At 34.0% G+C, this 24,776-nt stretch overlaps 1 protein-coding gene across 6 annotated transcripts in view; it reads right to left on the bottom strand.

Annotated features, from left to right (window-relative positions):
* The window catches only part of LOC118187817 (uncharacterized), a 514,341-nt gene that overhangs the window by 144,074 nt on the left and 345,491 nt on the right, over positions 1-24,776 (bottom strand). The window contains exon 1 of one of the 6 annotated variants that reach the window (XM_085818175.1): positions 10,014-10,198. The exons of 4 other annotated variants lie outside the window; for them this stretch is intronic. In XM_085818175.1, the coding sequence (XP_085674301.1) occupies positions 10,014-10,121 (108 nt within the window). In that variant the 5' untranslated portion in view covers positions 10,122-10,198. Of the gene's footprint in view, positions 1-10,005; positions 10,199-24,776 lie in introns of those variants that run through there. One more of the 6 variants, XM_085818180.1, reaches the window with a different exon arrangement.

Genomic DNA, 24,776 nt, shown 5'->3' with positions numbered 1-24,776 from the left:
TCTCGATTTATTTTTAAGATTAGCGAAATTCCAGAAACTGAATGCCTCGTTCCGTTTAAAACGGTAGCTAATCTTAAAACAATAATCTCAATTTTTTCTACCTGTAATAATACAACAACCATGGAGTTTTAATTTACATTATTTTTATGCTTTTATAATATTCACTGGGAGAAATAAAGGAAACACATGTACGTGTTTTGGATCTTCATAACTATAACGGCCCACCAGGGGCCGAGCGATAACGTCGCTGAACATTGGTAGTTCGGTCCAAGGTTCGAATCCCGCGAACGGGCTGGCTGCATGGGCGTTTTCGTGGTTTTCCCCATGTGTAACGTGTATACGAGCCAGTTTAACTTAAAAAGTCCTCCACGAAGGCATCCCTCCCTTAAGGCAGATAGCCCTCGAGTGCTTTGCCGTAATCTAGTAAACCAAACCATAATTATAACGTTAAATTAAAGCAGATTTCTCACATGTTATGATTAAAAAATATCTAACTTTTTCATGAATTTATTAACTCGCCGCTCAGACAGTATAGTGGTCAGGGAAGCCTACTGCGGCACCAAAGGGTCCGGGTTCGAATCCCGGAGAAGGCATGGACGTTGGTAAATGTATACTATCTCTGCGACATGGAGTCACTCTAAATATATGGCGAGCCGAAAGTCCTTTCGTGTGGTTTAGTGGCAGGGGAAGAGAAGTGCGAGACCCTCGAACCATCCTCCGAGGTACTTTTCCTTAAAACCTGGGGAGGAAATAGAAATCCAACCTCCTTGAGGCTTTGGCAACAAATCTTCCACATAAATACATATGCACAACACAACTCAGTCAACATTCAAATTAATACGTATTAAAGTATTAGACTAATACTTCTTAAATAAATAAATAATACATTAAAATCTATTTCAGAAACCTCAAAACTCTGATTTAATTCTTAAATTCCACATTTTGCTTCATAATTTATCCATATGAACACTAATAGATGACAAAATTTTTGCCTCTTGAGCCAATAAATTTTGCGGGAAAATGTTCCAGAGATAATATATGAAGTTAAATTAAAATGCAGTTAAGATAGCAAAATACTGCAAGTGTAATACAGAGCTTAGATCTTTTTTCATTAACGCTTACAAGCTATACTGGTTGAACACTGCTTGTCATACACACACATTTAAATTGATAACTTCTGAAAGGTATACCATACTATATTACTTTTTATTTTCTTTAAATTAGAGATAGAATTAAAAAAACACATAATCAAGAAAAAAATTTTAAAAATCTGAAAGCTTTCAGATAAAGGGACCTTTTTTCGCGTTTAGCGTTTTGTGTGTTACCTTTATTAACTAAATATCATGTTCTTCGCACTTAAACCATAAAATTCAATTCAACAGCAATGTCGCAAAATAATTTTAAAATGACCACATCTTTAGAATTTCCGATATATAGTCTCGCGAGCTGGAGATTCATTTTTCTTTTTCTTTTTCCGCATAGCGTTGCCATTGCTCGCTTTGAAATCGTTGAGTTTGTTAATCAAGAATTCGTTAAAGTTTTACAAAATGTAAAATAGATAATAAAACAAATTCCACATTAGGGCTTCCAGATGCCCATATTCGGTGGATAGTTACGTTACTGAAAATTTGATGGCTCTGGGTACCGTTGTTTTATCTCAAAGCGAGAAACATACATATATTTATGCAGATTTTTCATTATTTAATTTCGTTAAATATAACACAGGGCCATAATATTTGGTGGTTATAATTTGAAAGGTGAACCGATATTTATAGTGAATCAACGCAAAATTGCAAAGCGAAATTAATAGCTCCTCTGGGCTAACGCCCTTTGGTGCTAAAAAAAAAAAAAAAAAAAAAAAATCTGAAATGTTTCAGATTTTAAATTACGTCCAAAGGGGCGTTTTTTAACATTTTGTGTGTTACCTTTCTTTATTAAATATCATGTTCCTCGCACTTAAACCATAAGATCCAGTGCAACAGCAATATCGCAAAATAGTTTTAAAACGAGCATATCTTTAGAATTTCCGATACAGAGACTCACGCGGTGGAGATAAAAATGTTTTTTCTGCACAACGTTGCCATTGCTCGCTTTGAAATCCTTGAGTTTGTTAATCAAAAATTCGTCAAAGTTTTAAAAAATAGGAAATCGATCATAAAACAAATTTCAAATTTCAAATTTGGTCTTCCACATGCTCATATTCGTTGAAGGATTACGTTATTCAAAATTCGATGACTCTATGTACCGTTGTTTTATCACAATACGAGAAATATACATACATTTATGCAGATTTTTCATTATTTAATTTCTTCAAATATAATGCAGGACTCTAACATTTTGTGGCAACAGTTTGAAAAGTGAACCGACATTTATGAGTCCGACGCAAAATGCCAAAACGAAACTAACAGTCCTTCGGGATTCAAATCCCTTTGGACTAATAATACGCACAAAGGAGAGTTTTTTTAACGTTTTGTGTGTTACCTTTATCTCTTAAATATCATGTTCTTCACACTTAAATCATAAAATTCAATTCAAAAGCAATATCACAAAATTAAAAGAGGATATCTTTAGCATTTCCGAATCTTGTGCACTGGAGATATAAATGTTTTTCTCTGTACAGTGATTGCCATTGCTCGGTTCAAAATCGTTGAGTTTGCTAATAAAAAATTAGTTAACGTTTTACAAAGTATGAAATAGATAGTAAAACAAATTCGAAATCTGGGCCTCCAGATGACCATATTCTAGTGGAGGACAACTTATTGAAAATTTGATGTCTCATGGTACTGTTGTTGTTTTGTTGTGTGGTTGTTGTTTTTTCGCAATGCGAGAAACATACATATATTCATGCAGATTTTATTTATTTATTCTTATTTAATTTTTTTAACTATAATGCAGGGATCTAATATTTGGTGGCAACAATTGGAAAAGTGAACCGACATTTAAAGTGAATCAACGCAAAATGCAAAACGAAATTAATAGCCAGCCCTTCTAGTAGGCTAATAAAACACAGAACTTGGCTTAGAGAGAACAACAAACGATCCGGTTATTTGAATTTCCGGATATCTAAAGTTCTGAATAACTGCACTGGTTTTATCCATATCCGGACAATTTAGTGTACTTATTTTCCAACTTGCTGCCAATTATCTTTATCTCCCAAATGTTGTATTTAATTAAAAATAATAATAAAATTAAACTGTATTAAAAAACAGGAATCAACATGATAATTAAAGATAATACTAAAATTAACTTGATCAAATGCATAACCTCACATCGATTGTAATTACGGTTACAGGAAGGGAAAGAAAATCGAAGGCGTCTCGCCGGGCAGACTACTTCCCTATCCACGCATATGGTCTCGATTAGTGGGATTTCTCTGGCAAGAACCCATGATTCATAGGAAGTCAATGCAAACGGGAAGTTTCCCTTATAAAAACCACATGAGTTAACTCGTGACCTTCTGGGAAGGTCACAGTTAGTTCCCGAGTCTAAGAAAATCGAGCAGTGGTTGTTACTTAGTGTACGGGAAAGCAGTAACTAGGAAACTATAAGGATGTGCACTATCATTCCAAAATAAGGTGTGGAGAACCGCATCTTTATCATCAGTTAAACGCATTTTCTGTTTCCTTCGTAAAACAGGCGCACCTAGCTATTTTCACTCTTTGAAAAGGAAGCGACAGTTGTGTTATATTTTTGGTTTTAGAAAAGTTTCGAGATAAGGAAAGGCACTGATATCACATCACGTCGAATAAGAACTACTTTCTGCAATAGTTCCGAGGAAAGAAGGAAGTTCATTAAGAATATCTCTTATATAGTCGATTGCCAATCTGTTGCCCCGCATTAATTAAAAATAATATAATTAAAATAATTCCAAATAAATTAAAAAAAAAACTGAAAGGTTTCAGATTTTAACGGTGCCCAAAAGGGTTTGTTATGGTTCTTTACGTTCTCGCTGGGCTCGCAGTCTACAGTCTGTTTTGCACTCACTCCTGCTAACCTTTTTTTTTTTTTTTTTTTTTTTTGGAAGGGGTTCTTTTCAGCTTTATTACGCATCGTTTTCTTCGAACTTACGCCATATACAATTCAACAATAAAATCACAAAGTTTTAAAAGCAACATAGCAGCATATGTTTAGAATTCTCAATGCAGTGGCACAACTGGTATGCTTTCATCTATTTTTTTTTTCCAGTTTTTTTCCTCAGTTTATCATATCAGACATTTTCTCCCTTCAGGCATGCCTTCGTGGTGTAACAGTTAGCACACTCGGCGTAGGCATTGCAGATTTCTCATTTCTCTTGCTTCAAAAACAATTCTAATGTCTCTACAGTGGCGCCCGAACTAAAAAGGTGGTGGATAATGATTCTTCACCTCCAGGATTGGGCGATTGGGTTCTTTAACCCCAGTCGCCCTTTAAAAGGGGTAAGAATATAAGGTATTTTCTCCCTCCTTCCGGTATGCCTGCGTGGTATGACCGTTAGCACACTCAGCGCGTGTACGAGCAGTCCAGTGTTCGATTCCCGGCGAGGGAATTGCATATTTTTCACTTCTCCTGCTTCATAAAATAATCATAATGTCTCTACAATTATATCAATGTTCATTTTTCTTAGTCAGATTGTAGAGACATTAGGTTTTTTTTTTTTTTTTTTTTTTTTTTTTTTTTTTTTTTTTTTTTGAGCCAGAGAGAGGAAAAATTAGCAACGCCTTCGCCGGGAATCGAACCACGGACCTCTGGAATACCCACCCAGCGTGCTACCGTTGTTACACTACGAAGACACGCTGGAAAGTGGGAGAAATACCTTATATACTCCCCTTTTTAAAGGGCAACTAGGGTTTTAGGGGACCTAGTCGCCAAATCCTGGGTGTGGAGAATCAAGATTTAATTTATAATTACTCTTGAGTCCTCCTTCTCCACAGTTTCAGAGAGGAGAAATACGGTCAACCTTTCATTTACCTGTTAAATATTTAGTTTTAGTTTATGAATAAAAAATGCTACTTTATTTACTTTGATGTTTATCAACATTTCCTCTTTTTCTTGTTTAATTTATAAAACACATAAAAAAATCTGATGGGAACAACACTACATATCTTTCTTGGACAGCCTAAATCATGCGTATTTTTGTTGCACTTCATTTAAAATTGTTTTTTGAATTATTTATTCTGACTTAAATAACCGATTCCTCAAGGTAAAGTGAAAATGACATAAAAAATTGCAAACTTTAAATTAAATATCCCGGTTAAGTTTGTGGAACAGGAACCAAATTTCTTGTATTTTTATTTATTCATAACGAGTATAAAACATTCCCAAATATGCACAGGAGCCGGGAGATCGCATTAAAAGTTAAGATTTCTTTATTTGCCCCAAATTATTGTTATGATTATTATTTTTGAATTCAACGTTGGCAAAACAGGAATATATTCGTCACAGTCAAAACGGATATTTCGCTAAAATCTGAGAACTGATTCAAGATTACAATATTTCATTTACATCGTACAACGAAATAATAATCTCAATTTAAATAAATTTATACGCGTTTTTCGATTTTGGGAAAGGAGGGGAGGGGGGAGGGGTGCATGGAGCAAAAAAAGGTTGAGAACTACTGATGATAACTGGTTAGAAAGGACCATATCAAAACTACAAACATTAGAAAAATGAAGAACGGAAACCTTTTGAAGAAATTACGCAGATCGAATACATTTTGTATGTTAAGATGTATTTGTATGCTTTGATGATGTTCGAAATAATCAAAATCTGTTTCATTTAAAAAATGTAGGAAAATGACAATCAACATGAAAAAATCCTCCAATTACATACTCGTATATTTTTCCTTTATTCAATTGCCGACTCTAATAAAACTGTGATGCAAAGATGCGTCTTCCCGTTTTAAAAAAAGTGCTTTTCGAAGTTGATGGTAATTGCGATGCAGCTAGAAATATAATTATCTAATTTAAATGATTTGAAATGCTCTCCAATTACAGTAATTTGAAATAAAAGAACAGACTTTTTATCTTTTGCTGCTACACATATCAAACAATTTACGAGTTTAATGATATAATGATCTTTACTTTCCGAGAATTCCATAATCAAATATTTTACAGGTTAATGATGAAGTGATCTTCTGAGAATTTCATAAGACAGATATATTTCACGATTTTTTTTATTTATTAAACAGTCATAAGCAACACTGTAAAAACTTTGTTGTTACATTTTGAAATGTACACGTTGAACACACACGCACATAAAAAACGGGATGCAGTTCTACATCTCCCGTTCCACTGAACCGACTGACGAAATTTAAATTGCATTTTTCATGTCTAAAATGTGCGACTTAGGCTATATATTAGATTTATATATAGCATAGTTCGAACATGGGTACTTTGACACAAAGTCGGACTTTTTCTGAAATGACATATCTACTTTTTTCCATATTTCAATTCTACGACTCAAATTATGTTTAAGCAGCAAGTTTTGTAAAAACCGCACGAGTATCTTTTGAAAATCTATAATCTATCAAATTTTTACCATAATCTTAAACCAGATGTATTTCTAGACATACCTTCAAAAAGAGTTTCTTATTCAAAATTTCCAAAGATATACGTGAATTTATATACTGGCGCGTTTTGAAATTTGGCATATTTGTTATAAGCGATAATAAAGCCAAATGTTCTTTACGCAAAAGAACGAAGCACCTTTTTTTCTGCTCGTGCATAATGAAAAAAGGGAAAGGAAAATAGGCTGCTATAAATTAAGAATAAGCACATAAATGTTTAACATTTAGCCATTAATGTACCATTATATATTTCTGCAATATGTTTGCATATACTGAATTTAATTCATCTGCAATAGTAACAATAAACAAATACATAATGATAATAATAAAGCGCAATATATAATGATAAATATATGTATTAGAGGATATATTTGTTTGTCAATACTTAAATAAAAAATAAAATAAAGCACAATTTGATATATTTAAGTTTTTTAACTTTCAAATTGTCAAATAATGAGTATGACTTATAACAGTTCATATCTACATTAGAAAAAGATACAATATTAATGTGAAAATTAAAAAAATTCCATAGTCAAAAATACACTTAAAATTCTAACTGTGCGTTCTTTTCATTTTTTAATGGCGACGGTCTCTTATTTTGAAAGTACGTGGAATTAAATCCACAGCCCCGGAGTCAAGTTGTTTTTCCCGCCTTTTCTACACGTACAGTTATAGAATGTTCTGGAGATATTTAAAGCGAACTGGAATGGCTGATGAGGCTGACGTCATTTCTTGGAAGCTCCTCCTTTCCAGAGGCTATAAAAGGACTCGAAAAGGAATATCGGGGTCTTTTCTTTAATGTAAGGATGCAGTAAACTTCATACAAAAAGTTATTAGTAATTCTTTTTTATTTACTCCGGAAATATGAGTTTGTAACTGCTATTTTCTCCTGACCAATAATAAATGGATCCTGTTTTTTAAACTTATCGTCTGATAATTTAAGCTATCAGGACTTGTATTCCTCTTTACTTGCTTTGGAAAAATGAACTGTCCTGACTCGGAACAGGGAGCTTACTCAAGCTATGTTCAATAAATTGTGAAGTAGACAATACACACAGGAAGGGTATACAAAACCCTTTATTTTTCTATCTTTACAGTGATTTCCGGAACTTCGGAATACAGAGACCAACCACTTGTGGTCTGAACGTAAGAATATAAAAATACTAACTAAAACTCTAACTAAAACTAAGAGCTGCTAAAACTACGATACATTTGATATTATCAAGAGGACTAAACCTCTGGCCTTGAAGGCAACCAGCAACCGAGTAAAACTACTATGGCAAGCGGCCTGCTTCTAATAACTCCTTCCTCTCTCTTGCTTGGCAAAAAGCCACAACTTAAGTACTTGGCGTTAGCAAGACAAATTTTCATAAATAAGTTAAAGCTTTTAATTCTGGCCGGAAGTAGAAAATAAGAAGTGATAGTAAAGATTTAAAATAAAATAAACGTTAGTAAAACTTAGGATCCTTACAAAGCTACGACTACATCTATATTTCTTCACCAATCTATTTATTCCGGACAAAAGCTGGTACATCACATATATATATATTCTGTCTGTAAACAACTATGGCTCAGATATTATTACTGAGCTATTTGTAGGGATTGAGAAAGATAACAATTTTTTGTAAACAAAAACTAAACTAACTGAAAGTCCCTCAAATAAATTTTTGGAGTCGAAAATGGACGAATGTTTTAGCAATAAACAAAAATAATTTTTAAAACTAAAGATCTTACAATATTTTAAAAACTAAAACTTTTATAATGTGCTGGATCAAGTAATTGAAACAGGTTTTTTTAAGGATGGATGAAATGTATTTCAAATTTCTGCAGTGTAATGGCTTGCTTACATGAAAGTGAAAAATCTTCATTGCTATAAATATTTATTAGCAACCTTTTATATTACAGGAAACTAAGAAAGTAATTATAATAGATCATTATTCTCTTTGCTTCCTAATTTTAATAATAATCACTAATTATTTAAAAACTTTTCTATAGCGCTTTTAAAGTAATTTGAATTATCATTACAGATGGAAATATTATCACAACATAATTACATGGCCGAATACTCGAACGTAAAATTATAGATTTCATGCTCTTATTTGCATTAGTTTAACAAGGAACCATAAAATTAAATACCTAAATAAAAGAAGCTACAACATATTTATCAAACTAAGCAGTTATTTTAAAACTCTTTTCTTGTCCAAGAGACAGAAGTGATGTTTTCTACTTTCTTTCTTCCAACAGCGCAGAGAAGTAGGATAAAGGATGTTACATTCAGAATAACATTACACTAGTTATTAACAATTTACGTAAAGAGAAACACCCATAGTGCGATGCCATGCAAAGATCTCTTTGCTTTTGGCTATTTAATTTTTCGTTTTTTTTTTTTTTTTTTTTTTTTTTTTTTTTAAGATTTAAAGTATAAAGTACAGAAGTTTAGTAGAATGATAAACTGGCATATTCCACGCACGCCCTCGTTATTAGCTCAGCGAATATATAAATAATATTCTTAATTAAAAAACATACTGTTAAAAATCCATACCGATTTTATAAAATATTTTTCATAAGTGACAAATTTGCACATATCAAGATACAAGACATGATATTCGAAATAGAACCTCCATGGGCTTTTGAACTGGTACAAAAAGGGGGGGGGAGCAAAAAGCAGATCAAAAACTAAAAATAATTTCTGATAATCCAGTTTCCGGGAAATGATCAAGACCAATTTGCTAAAAATATGGCAAAAAATGTCATACCTTTTAACAGCGAATGAACTTAAAGTGATAATAATTAAATATATACCATCATTTCTTGCTGCATGTTAGAGTTTGCTACCATTATATGTACAAAACGGTGAACTTAAAATATATATTAACTCATTTCAAATATGATTTTATGCTTTTTTTAAAAAAAATACCCCCCCCCCCCGCAAAAAGAGCAATATAATTTATTATAACTTAATAAATAAGATAATTCTTTCGTGATCAAAAGAAAAAGTCATCTTTCAGATAACTGCGATTTAGAAAGTGTCGTACCCAGTACATTTAACTTTCCATATATGATTATTTACACTTTACAAAATAAGCAAGTCAAAACATCTTTAGTGGCAACAAAATAGGAATGATATTTATTCGGGGCTAATCTAATGGTAATTTGAACAATTTAAAATAAACACAAATAAAATTATGTACTTTTCAATATTCTATAAAGTATATATTCTATAAGCAACTCATATTGCTTTTATTGTTTTTACAACTAACTTTGGGGGGCAGGAAAAGGAGAGGACTTCAGAAGTAGCCGAGTGATGACACACATTAAAGACAGTTGAGAACTAAACAGCAGTTTTAAAATTTGGCACCCATCCACAATATAGCGTTTCTTCGCATGATGAATGGGGCTAAGACAGGCTGATCGAGATTGGTAAAGGAGAGGGAGGAGAACAAAAAAGTTTTTTTGTTTACCAACTCACCAGCGGCGCATCGTCAGCTTCGTCGTCATCCTCTTCCAGCTCAAATCCGCCGAATATTTCCGACTCCGGGGTGGCAGAGCCGACCCGCCGTCTGGCGGCCTCGGCCATCGAACGAGGAGAGGATCGCACCCGGCCACCGACGATCGACTTTCTGGTTCCGCCCCGGCCCTTGTCAGGGGCGGAGGGGTTTATTCGTCCCCGGCGACGGCGCACTGGCGATGTGCCAGCCAGATTTGTATGCGTGTGCCCCGGCACAGTTCGCCATCTTTAAATCTAAAAGAGGGCGCGTGTGGACGAAGTTTATTTTTTTTAATAACTTTTATTTGAATTTTCAGTTATTTGTTTGTTTTCCTTTCTCCTTGCATTTATATCACTCTCAATGCTTATCGTTGAAAGAACATACTCCCATTCCCCTCCCCTCCGATTATCGTCTGCTGCACGATACAAAATGATTTATATAACTTAGACAGGCCTTTAGAATACAAAACGAGAAAGAAAACCTTATAAAAGGAGACGAAAGAAATATTTTATTGGAGCACCATATATTAGTACTATAACGTATACGCTCGATTTGAAAAATCGAAGGTATTTGTAGCTCCAAACACCGTCATTTTATACAGAGGTCTCGTAAAAGATCTTCGGTAACAGAGAGACGGTTTGATTTGCAATTTGCAGGGGAGAAGCTATGTACCACCAAATAGTTTCTTCGCTATTAGTTTGTATCCTCACCCCACCTTTTCCTGGACTTTTGTTCAACTGAGGGTCAGTTTAAAATGTCATGACTGATCTTTTCTTTGAATCTGTTACAATATAAGTAGGGCAATAAGCTTTTATCAAGAAAGATTGAAAATTCCAAGCCAGATATAAAGTGCCAAAGACAGCAAGATACTGTCTAAAAGCAATGTGCTGTATCTGGCTTATTTTGTCTATCATAGACAGTATTAAACCTCACTTTGAGAGCTTAGTATTTAAAAAAAAACCTTTAACCCTTTCAGTTCCAATGGGTTATATAAGTCCCAGTAGATGTTTAAAGAAGCCTACACGCATCAACTTACAACGTAGTTGATGTCCCAATGGTAGTGGAACATCAACTACGTCATTTCTAACATCCCCACTACAAAACTGTTTTATACCGTATATCATACACTACCACTACCATATGATAGACCACCACTACAATATAATACCATGCCAACTACAATATGGTAGACGAACATTCAGTTCCAAGTTGTTGAATATAGGAGATCACCTACCCATCGAAGGGTCCACTAGAAGAAGATGTCATAGTTGTCCCAAGAAAAAACAAAAGAAAATAACTAAAACAATTTGTGTGGCATGCAATCTACCACTATGCAAAAACTGTTTTACTTCTTATCACACTAAGTTATAAAGATAAAAATAGTTTCTTTTGATTTTTTCTTTTATGTGTCAATAATTTAGTACTAATGGGACGGATATATCCCACCATTACCACCCAGTGGAACATATTTGACCCAAGCCCCTGGAATTCACCTCTTTTAAAAAAAATGGTTAAAATGACATTTTTCAACTTTTTTGTGATAATTACCACGAGTACATAAAAAAAATCAAGCCAGTTGAAGCAAGCAAATAAACTGGGACTGAAAGGATTAAATATGGCATAAATACAAAAATAAAATATTTAAGATAATATGCTAGTATAATGTAATTAAAAAGGCTTGTTCCACTTGTCTAAGAATGGATAAAAAGAAATACTTGACACGCGAAGTGCAGCACTTATTCCTAAATAACAGTATAAAGTTTGTCTTGCTTTAGTAGCATAAACCAGCACTAACCTCTTAACAGACGTTAAAAGAATTACCTCTATGTCTGGACGGAACTATAGTCTCGAGAAGTTTTAACAAACCTTTTTATTAAACCAGAACTATGAACATACACGCACGTCTCGTACTTAAAAGAATCAATCAAACACTTGTGGTGATGTAACTTAAAGTAATAATAAATTCAAATTTCAAATTAAATCTAAAAGTTTAGTAACCAAAAGCTGCACAATTGCTTTAACGCGAAGTTGGCTCAATTTCTCACCGACGGAATGTATAATGCAGAGCCGAATAATACAATTTTATCTGAGCTAGCTAACCTAACAACGCGGTCTCGAGAGACAAAAAAACTCTCTGGCTTAGAATCCGAAAATCTCACGTTATATATTCTCGAATTAATTTACATTTTTGGAGAGAAAATGAAGACGTAAGTGATAGAACAGATCTAAATCATAAAATAACTGGGTTATTTAAAATAATAGTAACCTCAGAGCATCAATAAGAATATGAAAATTTTCATAAAAAGTAATAGATCCAAAAAGCGCCTAGAAATTTAATAATTGGTAAAATTTAACAATTGGCTGCAATTTTAATTTAACGTTAGTTTTAGAAAAATCAGTCGGTGCATTTCAGTGGAAAACAACATAATTTCACCTTCTGAAACAGCAAAAATAGATAACACTTTTCAAAGCAAATTGATAAAGGTTTTCAGTTTAAGTTATGGTCTGAGTGAATGCGACTGCATAAAACAGGTTTTGCTTATGAAAAAGAAGATTCAGTTTGGTTCTAATAGAAATACACAAAACGTTTTATTACTTGCATTAGCAACAAAAAAAGTTGAATTTGTCAATCAATAAATTTTCTTACGCATACATTTTTCAATTCTCTTTTTCCTCTCAAGAGGTTCTTTTACTGCGTTAAAACATTGGAAACAGGGCCTTCAAAACCATCATTCATGTTACTTGCGGAATTATCAATAAGACTATGAATAAGTTAACAACTTCCATTACAGTTGTTAGTTATACTATACGAATAATCTAATAAAAATATTTTACTGATATATATATCTTCATTCTTAAATTATAGCTATAAAATGATGTGTATTTTATTCTGTGTATTTATATTCTACGTTTAATTGGTTTGCATAAACAGATTATGACGAAGCACGCGAGGGCTTTCTCTCTAAGAGCGACTCAGTGGAGAACCTTCTGCTTAAAACTGGCTCATAAGTGCCACACATACGAGGAAAATAACTAAAACCCTATGCAGTCATCTCGTTAAATATATAAACTCAGGTCGAACTACTAGTGTTCAACAACTTATGCGCCCACCAGCGGCCGAGCGGTAAAGTCGCTGAACACTGGTAGTTCGGTCCGAGGTTCGAATCCCGCAAACGGGCTGGCTGCATGGGCGTTTTCGTGGTTTTCCCCATGTGTGACGTGTATACGAGCCAGTTTCCCTTAGAAAGTCCTCCACGAAAGGCATCCCTCCCCTTAGGCAGATAGCCCTAGTGTGCTTTGCCATAATTGAATACACCACCACCACATCAACAACTTATGCATGCTAAGTAATAATACCTTATGTAAAAAATAGAAATTCAATTGCTCACATACAGTGCCGCATAGAAAAATTTGTTCATTAATTTTGGGTAACCGATTTTTTGGACTGCAAATTTTGCGAGACTGCAAATGTTGCCAGCCGTTTATTTCTGCATTTCACTTATACCTTTTTACACTTTGAGATACCATATCGTTATACAATCACTCACAACGTGGTAAAATAGGTATTACCAATTCTTGAGGTAGCTCTAAAATTTTGGAAGAATGGAAAAGAAAACATCTAGCAGTTATTTCATATTTTCCTAAACAGAAACTCTGATGTTTTTTCTATAAGAGAATATCGTTTGATGGTGTAAAAGAATCGTTCCCTGTTTAAACCTTTCCGGGAGCTATGCCGTTAAACAAAAGCTTGTAGCGTCAAGTTTGAACCAACTAAACGCTTTTACTACACTAATTAAAACCTTAATATCTTCTTATGCTAACATTGGAATGTGCAGTAAAAACAATAATGAATAAATCAATAAAAGAGGCTTATTAAAACCCTCGCCTGTGGCTGTTACGGCGAAAACAAAAAGGCCGAAAGTAAACACGGAAGAAAGGAGTAGAAGCCAGACATCGGGTGTTGGATTAAGGCTTATCTTGACCTTTTTATCGATCCCTCTTCTGCCAGAAAGGTTTCTCCACACCAAGCCTCTCAGATCACCGGCTAGCCAACCGATTATTAGATGGTTGGGATACTTACAAACAGACAGGCGCACATGAATAAAGTTATGACAGGATAAGGACGCTATATTATCAGACAATTCTCTATCGCTCTGAGCAAAGAAACGATATTACTTTCTTCTGACATGGAAGAAATGGAAATGCTGCTATAAATTGTTCGCAGCTTAGTAATATTATGAAACCAAAAATGAAAGCAATTATTGATAATATGCTTCTTTAAAATAGGATTAACGTAAACTTAACGGAAATATCTGCACATAATGTGAAATGCGTTCCGAACGAAACAAAAGCGGGAAGAGAGAAAAATCAGAATATTTGAAATAAGTTATAGAAGTAAGGTAGAGAACTCTTTTCACAGCTGACAAATGCTGTTAGTTGCTAAAAAGCATTATAAAGACTAAAAATAAAATTCAATTTGATAGAAAATGCGTGGGTTTGGTTTGGTTTATTAAATTACGGCAAAGCACTCGAGGGCTATCTGCCTTAAGGGAGGGATGCCTTCGTGGAGGACTTTTTAAGGGAAACTGGCTCGTATACACGTTACACATGGGGAAAACCACGAAAACAGCCCATGCAGCCAGCCCGTTCGCCCATGCAACCATGCAGCCAGCCCGTTCGCGGGATTCGAACCTCGGACCGAACTACCAGTGTTCAGCGACGTTACCGCTCGGCCGCTGGTGGGCCAGAAAAAATGTGTGTAACCTATATGTATGAAAATGTGTATAACCTACATGTGTATAACCTATATGAAAATGTGTATACCCTATATGTGTGTAACCTGTATTATGACATATGTGAACATAGCTGATATCATCTGTTGCTGTTACCAATGTCACTTGCTGACAATGGTCAGCACAAGCCCAAGACATTCATCGCCACAAGAAGTTAAATACGCCTGTCGTTGAGAAGAGCAGTCATGAGCTTGAGCACCATATAAGCGACAGCTCGACTTTAGCTCAGTTCCGCTTCCCCCCCCCCATTTTGAGAGAGCGCATTCCGAGGAGGGGGGACAGACCCGGGGGTATCCCACCTCTCTTCCCCTACCATCAACCGCTTGACAGGACTTTCGGGTCACCATGGAAGAAATGCCGCATAATTAGATTACTCCCATGGCTCACAGACACTATACATTTACAAACATCCATGTCTCGCCCGGAATTCGAACCCGGGACCCTCGGTACGGCAGTTAAGAGTCACTAACACTATCCTGGTAAGAAACACATTATGAAATATGAAAGCGGGCATAGATGATATCATCTCATATATGTCACTGTAATATAAGATGATGTCATCTATGCTGATAATGTTAAACGATAATGCAAGAATAATACAGCCTCACTCAGACATCTGAGAATTTGCAAGAGAAGCAACATCGAAGTATCTTGAATAAAAATGAATTTTTAACACAAACATCGAATTTTTGTATAAAATCAACTTTGTAACATTCGAGTTTTATTTAACTAAGAAAGGTTTAATCTTTTGCAAAAGCTGATAAATTTGCTAAATCCGAGAGGAATTTATGGATCTTTTCCTCGTGGAAGCTTCAGTGTTAGTGAGAATATCAGATTTAGAATAATTTAACCCCATTTGGAGATTAATAGTCCCTTCTAGGCTAAAAAAATAAAAAATTAAAATTAAATAAATAAATATTTATTACAAATATTATTTATTTATTCCCGGGCTGGGCAAGGTCAACTCAGCCTTTCATCTCTTGATATCCATCACTTGGGTGGATAAAATGAGTACCAAGTTTGCTTGGGGACTAAACACTGGGGGTCCTGCGACAAGCTGATCACTTATGCACCCCGGGGATCACGGTCAAAAAAGCAGATTTCGGGCACCAACGCCTGCAGTGCCCGAAACCTGAGTACCTGAGCGTACTGAGTTTATTTTTTTTAATTATTTATTTAAAAAGGAATAAAGGAATTAATAAAGGAAACGCTGTATTTATGGCTCTTTATCTGCTCACAGAAAGAAAATCAAAATTCAGTCTCAAAATCAAGATAATGCTATATGACTCTATAATTCGACCCATTTTGTTGTGTGCAGTTCCTGCATGGATCGCAGGCAATAAAACTGACAGAATAAAGATAAGTATTTTACAGAACAAAATTGTACGTGCTATAGTTAAAGCTCCCGGGTGAGAACATGCAAATACATTCGGATCTGGATATACAGCTTATTCATAACCAAGTACTGACGTCTAGACATATAACGTTTCTGAATCTATGAAAAATTCACCACATGAAGCTACCAAATAAATTATTAATTATGATCCTACGGTAGAAAGTGTTAGCAAGCGACCAAGATCAATCCACCACAGTGTATTGTGGTAAATAGTTCTTCAATTTTATTCTTTCGCGCTCTCATATGTTCTGCAATGTGCGGGACGAAAGCAGCAGGCCTTCTACCATACAGCCCTAACTCATAAAGCCGTTTGACAACTGTAGATTGTGAAACTCTTGACTTGTGTCGAATGGAAAGACAGTGACAGCGCGCTTTTATTCTGTATCAGATAAAAGAATGTCTGGAACAACAAAAGGAAAATATGAAGAATCAAGATGTTAGAATGAGATATTTCACTTAGCCACCATCAGTCGGCGAAGAAAGATGAAATGAATGAAAATAGACCAGCAATGTGAAAAAAAGTTGGATCAGTAAGGTAGTAGGTACTTCAAATAATTAACAAAATGTTAGAATATCCGAAGGATATTTGTGTTTTGCTCTAGGAAAAGGAAGGAGCATCGCAAGGAGCTGATACATCTGTTTGGATGTAACAGTACAGAAAGGAAAAAATTTATTGCAAGTTTTTTTTATATAATTTTGTATAGTATCAATTTGAAGATCTCTGTGAATATATGAATTTGGGATGAACCAGGGTGCATTAATAATTTCACGAATGGTTTTATTTTGAATAACTTGGATCTTTTTTATGTGGGTTTTAGCGGTGTGTCCCCATACAGGACTGACGTAAAGTAAAATAGGTCTAAGGATGGACTTGTATAAATTAAGCTTATTGTTGATAGTCAGATTGCTATGTCTGCCGAGGAAAGGACGCATGTAGCTATTGAAATATTGAATTTCCTGACAGTTTCGTGTAAATGTTGCCGGAAAGTGAGTTTTTTGTCAAGTGTGACTCCGAGATACTTCACTTGATCCGTCCACTGAATTTCGTCGTCAAAGAAGATGGGATTAGGAGGAAGGAAGTTTGTTTGTCCTTTTTCGAAAATAATGGCTTTGGTTTTGTCAGTCCGAAAATAATGGCTTTGGTTTTTTCGGAAATTCTCCACAGCGTCATCCAGTTTTCAAGAAGCTCCAAATAGTTTTGTAGAAAAATTTGTATAGTATTGATGGTTGAAGCTTGAGATAGGATATCGGTATCGTCGGCAAATAAGGCGACAGTAATACGAGATTCTTTTGTAATGTCGAGTATAAATATTGTAAAGAAAAGGAGAGAGAACGGAGCCTTGAGGGACACCTGCAGTAATATTTCTAGTATCGCGTCAAGTGGCAAGCTACAGCTCACGTGAGAGTTTTGAATGTGTAGCAGTCCTGTGTCGCCGCGATGAAACTGTCAAATACCGATCCTCATTCGTCGTTGTGAATCTGAGTCGAACTCGTCCAAGTATTCTCGATATGGATCCGGTGTTCTGAAATTGTTTCCACTGTAAGGTTTATCCTAAGTTGCTAATAGTTATTTTTAATTAAAGCCACTGTCCTATTTCAGCTTATAATTTCCTGCCAGAACGTGTTTTTAGAATCGCGGTTAAATGCAAATGAAGGAAGAGCAAGTATTTAAAGAAGTTCTACTGACTTTGTTAGAGAGCCAGAAATTCTGACCAGCGCGCGTTTACCTTTTAGGCTACTCTCTCTAAAGCTATTTCTAAACTCGGCCGTATTTCAGGCCCTTGATAGCTTCGCCGTTTAGTTAGAGTTAAGGGGGCCAACTCTTGTAGAATCTTGATAGCTTCGGCTGTATCTTTTTAGTTTAGTTAAGCTTTATTTCTTTGTATTCATGAGTTCAAGCCCAAGAAGAGGCTTTGTTGTAAATTTCGAGAAGGAGTCAACTGTTAAATTCCTGTTTTAAGATTGGTTTGGTTTATTTAATTATGGCAAAGCACACAAGGGCTATCTGCCTAAGGAAAGGGATGGCTTCGTGAAGGACTTTCTAAGGGAAACTGGCTCGTATACACGTTACACATGGGGAAAATCACGAAAACGCCCATGCAGCCAGCCCGTTCGCGGGATTGGAATCTCAGACCGAACTACCAGTGTTCAGCGGCTTTACCGCTCGGCCGCTGGTGGGCCCTGTTTTAAGAAATAAAGGGTATTTAACCATTCTTGAGTTCTGTTCTCTGTCTATTGAACTAAAGCGATTATTCGCTTACCGTTTCTCAAGGTTCCACACATTTAGCTGTAAGTTATAGGTTGGAACATTACACCACAAACTGCGGACGACACTGGTCGTTAACATTGAGCTCTGTTGCCACCTGTGTTTGTGATTGGCCTGCGACCAATCTACCGAAAATTCTACGCCTCATTCCGTCATCCATATATTTGTGGCTACTAATTTTATCTGATACTTTATAAAATTTACTGAACTCATGCGAGAAACACGGTGAATGTCGTGAAAGAGTATGGGCACATAAATCAACGAAAACCGTTCGAGCGTTTTTATCCTCTCCCCTAACCACAGCTCCGCAGATACGCATGTGAAAGCTTACGTATTTGGCTCTAAGTATTTGTATAATTATCACTTTTGATTTAATACTCTCAGTAAAAATAGATATATTTTGCAAATTCTCTTAATTGTATTTCAGCTGTTATTTAATGGATCTGAAGTTAGCAAACCTAAGATATTTAAATTATTTTAGTAAATCCAAAAGATTCCTTTGCGTAGTTTTGATAAAGTGTACACCTACAAAAAGACACTTTCTGCAACTTTCTTTAACTTGCTTGCAAGGTACAAAACACGAAAACCTAAATTTTTCTTCCTTCTCTATATAATACACTTCTCCTCCCAACAATAGATTAAAGAGAGGGTAATGCAAGCAGCAGGCCTCAGGCGCGAACTTAATGGAACTCTCAGTTCGTTACGTGTCAAAAAATTAATTTTAGTAATGAACTTTGCCTAAGAAGATTTTTCTTTCCTTTATGATATTACATTAAAGGGCGCTGCCACCACTTTTGCCTGAGGCTCGAAAATGTTGTCGTCTAGTCCTGGCTTAATATTAGCTATTTGACAGTTTTTTAACCATTTCTCAAAAGCAAAAGGGTGATAAGAAGGTGTTTTTTTTTAATTCTAATGTTCTTCATAATGTAGATAAAAAATAGCTTTTTTTCAAAAGAAATTCAAGAATGTATGAAATATTTGTGTAAAAAAATATTATAAGAAAAATTTGCAATAATACGAAGTGAGAAATTTAAGTTAATTAGGGAGCTATGAAAAAAACAAAATAAAAATCCAAATAAATTTCTACATTAAAATAAATTGCCAGATATCTAATAAAATTCTCAGACACATTTAAAAGTATGAGTATTTTTTGATATAAAAACAATGAAACTGAATTTGCTTGCAGCATGAAATTAAACCTTTATATTTTTGGCATTAATACATACGTTTTTATCAACAGTTATTTTCAAAGCCAATAAAGAGAATTCCCAAATAATGTTTTAAAATCACTCTTAAACCAGAAGTTCTGAGACTGAATATAGCGGGGATAAAATTTCGGTTAAATTAAATTTGAAAAAAAAAAAAAAAAAAAAAGATGACTGTCGATTTTAATTCGTTTGCACTGATCTCATTTCAAATTCGTTAATGACGGTTCACGAACTTGACGATTTTAGCCATGAATACAGCGCGGAGGAATCATATAAGCAGTTTCTTTTGTTATTGAACAACTTTGTCTCTCACTTCTTCCATTTGGGAAGTGTTAAGAATCAGAATATTTCAGTGACTATTTTCTGTAAGACTAAAGAGGCAGGGGAAGGGTTCTTTATTGCCCATCGGATGAACTAACCTGAAGTCACAAATTTTGCTCTGTTAGTTATCGTCACATAATTAGCTGTTTTGGGAGCATTCTGCAACATTCGCTTAGCAAAATGGTAGAATTAATCCATTGTGTTCAAGACAGAATTTGACTGTCGCATGTTGTACCTAATGAATTAAAACTAGTTTACATACACACACGCGACAATAATAATACTAATATTCTGTATATACAATTAAGTGCTAAATACAAAAAATATTCCTCATTACATCATGTACCATCCATCATCAATAATTCAGGAATTTTCTGGCAAAATTAAATCACCTTCGGTCCAGGTTACGGAAAGTAATCCTAATTCATTTCGCAGAAATTGCTGTATTTTTGTTACAGCTGATATTTACTCTTATTTTCAACAAACACTAAAAATCTTTTATAGTGTTTAATATTTGAAAGCTTAGTTTAGTTCCACTGAATTTCCATTCTTTATGCCCTATCACAATGCAATGCGTTACCAGACTCCTACGCATTCGTTTAATTATTCGCGCAAACTCGCAAACTACTATAATTCAACCAGTTGTTGCCAATCCACGAGATATAAAGGTTTTAGTTTTTTTTTTTTACTTTCGTTTTGGTATTTTGCGTCGGACTCATAAATGTCGGTTCACTTTTCAAACTGTTGCCACAAAATGTTAGAGTCCTGCATTATATTTGAAGAAATTAAATAATGAAAAATCTGCATAAATGTATGTATATTTCTCGTATTGTGATAAAACAACGGTACATAGAACAATCGAATTTTGAATGACGTAATCCTACTACGAATATGGGCATATGGAATCCCAAATTTGAAATTTGGAATTTGTTTTATTATCAATTTCATATTTTGTAACACTTTAACGAATTTTTGAGTAACAAACTCAACTACTTAAAAGCGAGCAATGGCAACACTCTACGGGAAATTAAAAAAAAAAAAAAAAACCTTTTTATCTCCAGCGCGTCGAACTGTGTATCGGAAATTCTAAAGATATGCTCATTTTAAAATTATTTCGCAACACTGCTATTGAACTAAATTTTATGGTTTAAGTGCAAAGAACATGATATTTAATAAATAAAAATCGCCACACTAAACTTTAAAAAAAAAAAAAAAAAAAAAAAAAAAACGCCCCTTTGGACGTAATTTAAAATCTGAAATATTTCAGGTTTTTTTTTTTTACTTAAAAGTGAATGACTTAAACACAAAATACGTTATTTTCAATAACATTATGAGTAATTATATCACACGTTTAATTTCCGTATAATATAAATCACATGAAATTTATTAAAGGATATTTGCATTACATATCTCCGTTACGGGATTTCGTCATACAAATTTTCAGATGTATATTTAAATCTAAATTAAATATATAAATAAATTTAAATTATGCGTTTTCCGTGCTGCTTTTTCTTTCACAATTCATTTAATAGTGTGCATAGGGGAACAAATATATCAAATACTTTTAATCCAGAGAGAATACTCGTTTAAAAATTGTTTTTTTAGCAGACAGCAAGATTGAAATTTACGCACGCTGTAAACATATAACGGGAAGGAAGGCGGATATATGTAATAGCGCCATTTTCTTTTTTGTTTTCGCCACAGAAACATTGGCAAAAGTATTTTACTGTAGAATTTACGGGATAAGTTTGGTACTGCTTCTAAAGACGTTCTTTTAAAAATTTCAAAAGAAAGCCTTCTTTCAAAAAATTAAACTCATTTATTTAGTGAAAAGAAAAACGTAACGTACTCTGTAAAAGCTTTTAAAATACATATCTGAATTGAGCTAACATCTTTAAAGAAAGTTTTTAATGTTAAACAGCACTTTTCTTGCAGAAATACAGTATTCGTTCTTTCCTCAATCATTGAAAATTCAATTTGCATATGAATAGCAATCACCATCAAAATCAGTAAACATGTTTTGAAAGTCTATCGGCGAGCAATATAAAGAATCTAATTAACATAAATAACTAAAAATATGCGCAAAATAAAAATGGCTGTGAAAATTAAAGTCGGTTCGTAGTAACTTAGCGAAAAGATGGAGAGAAATAAGAGCGTATATTCCGAGTAGGGGGGAAGACACAGACACTTCCCCCTCTGGAAGGCGTTAATACGTATATCATGGAACTGAGATTAATTTGTTCACATTAAGAGCGAATATTTTTTAACTACGTTCCTGTTCTACACGACAGAATTTATTTACTTTTTAAATTTACATCACAAATCAAGAGAATGAAAAGACATCACTTTCAAATCCAATTTATAAAAAACGTATTTCAGTCTACAGCATAAACAATTTTATGTTTATTCGCGATAATTCAAGCAAGGTTGACAAGGCTCAGAAGGCACTTATTCAAAATTATATGAATTTTTTATTTCTTTCAATTCCATAATCAACGTAAAGACGGTAATCACTTCTAGCATTCTTTTGCCATTTCATTAGAAATAACCATACTTTGAGCTTATAACATCTTGTGGAAAAATAATAGCTCACACATAATATACTACTTTAAGCACTCCTAATGGTAAAAGGCGCATGGTATCATATATAATGAATTAAGGGGGTTCACACACCTTAAACCCCTTATGATCTTCGAATATGTGACTGTTGCAAGAATTGGAATATTTTATATATTTTAAAAGCGATTAGTTCCAACTTTTTACAGCTGACTACATAATACAGCTGCTTTGGAAACTAGTAACCAGTATGTTTGTGTTGCCACAAATATTTTTGTAATTTAACCCGCTTCGTGACAAAATATTTCGTATAGCTGCTTTGGAAACTAGTAACCAGTATGTTTGTGTTGCCACAAATATTTTTGTAATTTAACCCGCTTCGTGACAAAATATTTCGTCGTGTTTCCACCATGCGCGCATGATATTTAAAAAATGGCTGATGGTACATATTTGAAATTTGATAGAATTCTTTATATGGGCACTATCTTCTAACTGAACGAAAAATCTGGAAATATTTTAATATTAAGAAACTTTATGCACGAAAACGTTAGAGATTTTTGTAATAAAATATATTTTATAAACTCAACTCAAAAGAAAATAAAAATTTAACGTGGAATTCTTAGAATTTTTGGTTCATAGTAGTTTCTAAATGTTATAAAAGCTATATATTAAATACAAAATTAAATTATGCGATAGAATGTCTTAAACTGTGCGCGCAAGGTGGAAACATGACGAAAACGTTTCTCACAAAGCGGATTAAATTATAAAAATATTTGAGGCAACAAAAACTTTCCGATTACTATTTCAGAAAACAGTTATATTATGTAGTCAGCTGTAAAAAGTTGGAAGTAATTGCTTTTAAAATGAATAAGTAATCCCAATTCTTGCAACAGTCACATATTCGAAGATCTTATGGGTTTTAAGGTGTATGAGTCTCCTTAAAAGGATAATTACAGAATACCAAATTATCGGGACCACAACGAAAAATGCAATTCTCCGAAGGAATCGTTATAGTCTTTAAGTCTAAAAATGTTTACTCAGCTTCATCTGCGCTATGCAGAAGGCGTTTCATCAATATTTTGATAATATTTTAAAACTTAATGTTTCCCTTTTTAAATTCCTACTATTAGCTCACACTCTCCCTATACCTTGTTAAAATTTTCAATCGTTAATAAAATACTTTTTATTCATCCACTCAAGTTCAAATACATTTTTTTAAACTTGTAGTGGACGACACTTTATGTTAATACGGTTTTTTTCACATATTAAAATCTATTCATACTTATTTATACCTGTTTATCGGAACTAAACATAATGCTGTTTTTATTAAATATATTATAAGACTTACAAATAATGACCGTTTTTTAGAAATTCTCACGAGCTGTAAAAATTAATTTTATAACAACTTATAAATAATGGTACATGGTGATAAATGGGATTGTAATATTTAACAAAAATAAGTGGCAACAGTAAGACAGAGTTCTAAAGATTTTTAAAGTGTACAGAATTAAAGAATTGTAGTTTTATAGAGTTGGATGATACGGATGTAATGTCCCCTTAATGTAGCGAAAATTCAATACTAACTGGAAAGGTTCTTTGCCATAATGAAGCATTACAAGAGATAGATAGAATGAGAAATTAAAGACTCCAATCAGCTTCATAAATTAAAAAGCAATCACTGTTAATAATGTTAATAAAAAGTAACTAAAATAAAATTTTTCTTTGTTGACCTAAGTAGGAACTGGCTTTGAAAAAAAAAAATATATTACTTATTTGACTAGCTGTCTAAAAATTATAAGATTTTAAATAGTGTGCAGTTATGCTAAATCATACTGAATAAAACTATAGTGTTAACATTCGATTGCAGTAAAACTAAAAACAAAACAGAAACACGTCAAGTGAAACATAAAAATTAGTAATACAACAACCTTGATTTTTGTGTAGATTTATGTCACGATCTCAATCGATTTCGAGGGCATGCAGGTACAGGTCCTTCTTCGTCAGAAGCAAAGAAGTCAATCTGTAGAGACATTAGGTATTTTTGGAAGCAGGCAAGATGAAAAATTAGCAACGCCTTCGAAGGGAATTGAACCGCGGACGACCTCTGGAATACCGGCCTAGTGTGAAAAACACCAAACCACGAACGCACGCCAAGAAGGCGGAAGAAATACCTTGCAGTTTTCTTTGCTCCTGATGAAGAGGAA

This window comes from Stegodyphus dumicola, chromosome 6 (assembly GCF_044657685.1).
Source record: "Stegodyphus dumicola isolate Sdum_Otavi_A_Nest chromosome 6, ASM4465768v1".
Taxonomy (NCBI): Eukaryota; Metazoa; Arthropoda; class Arachnida; order Araneae; family Eresidae; genus Stegodyphus; species Stegodyphus dumicola.
This window is presented reverse-complemented; position numbering and strand designations above follow the sequence as displayed.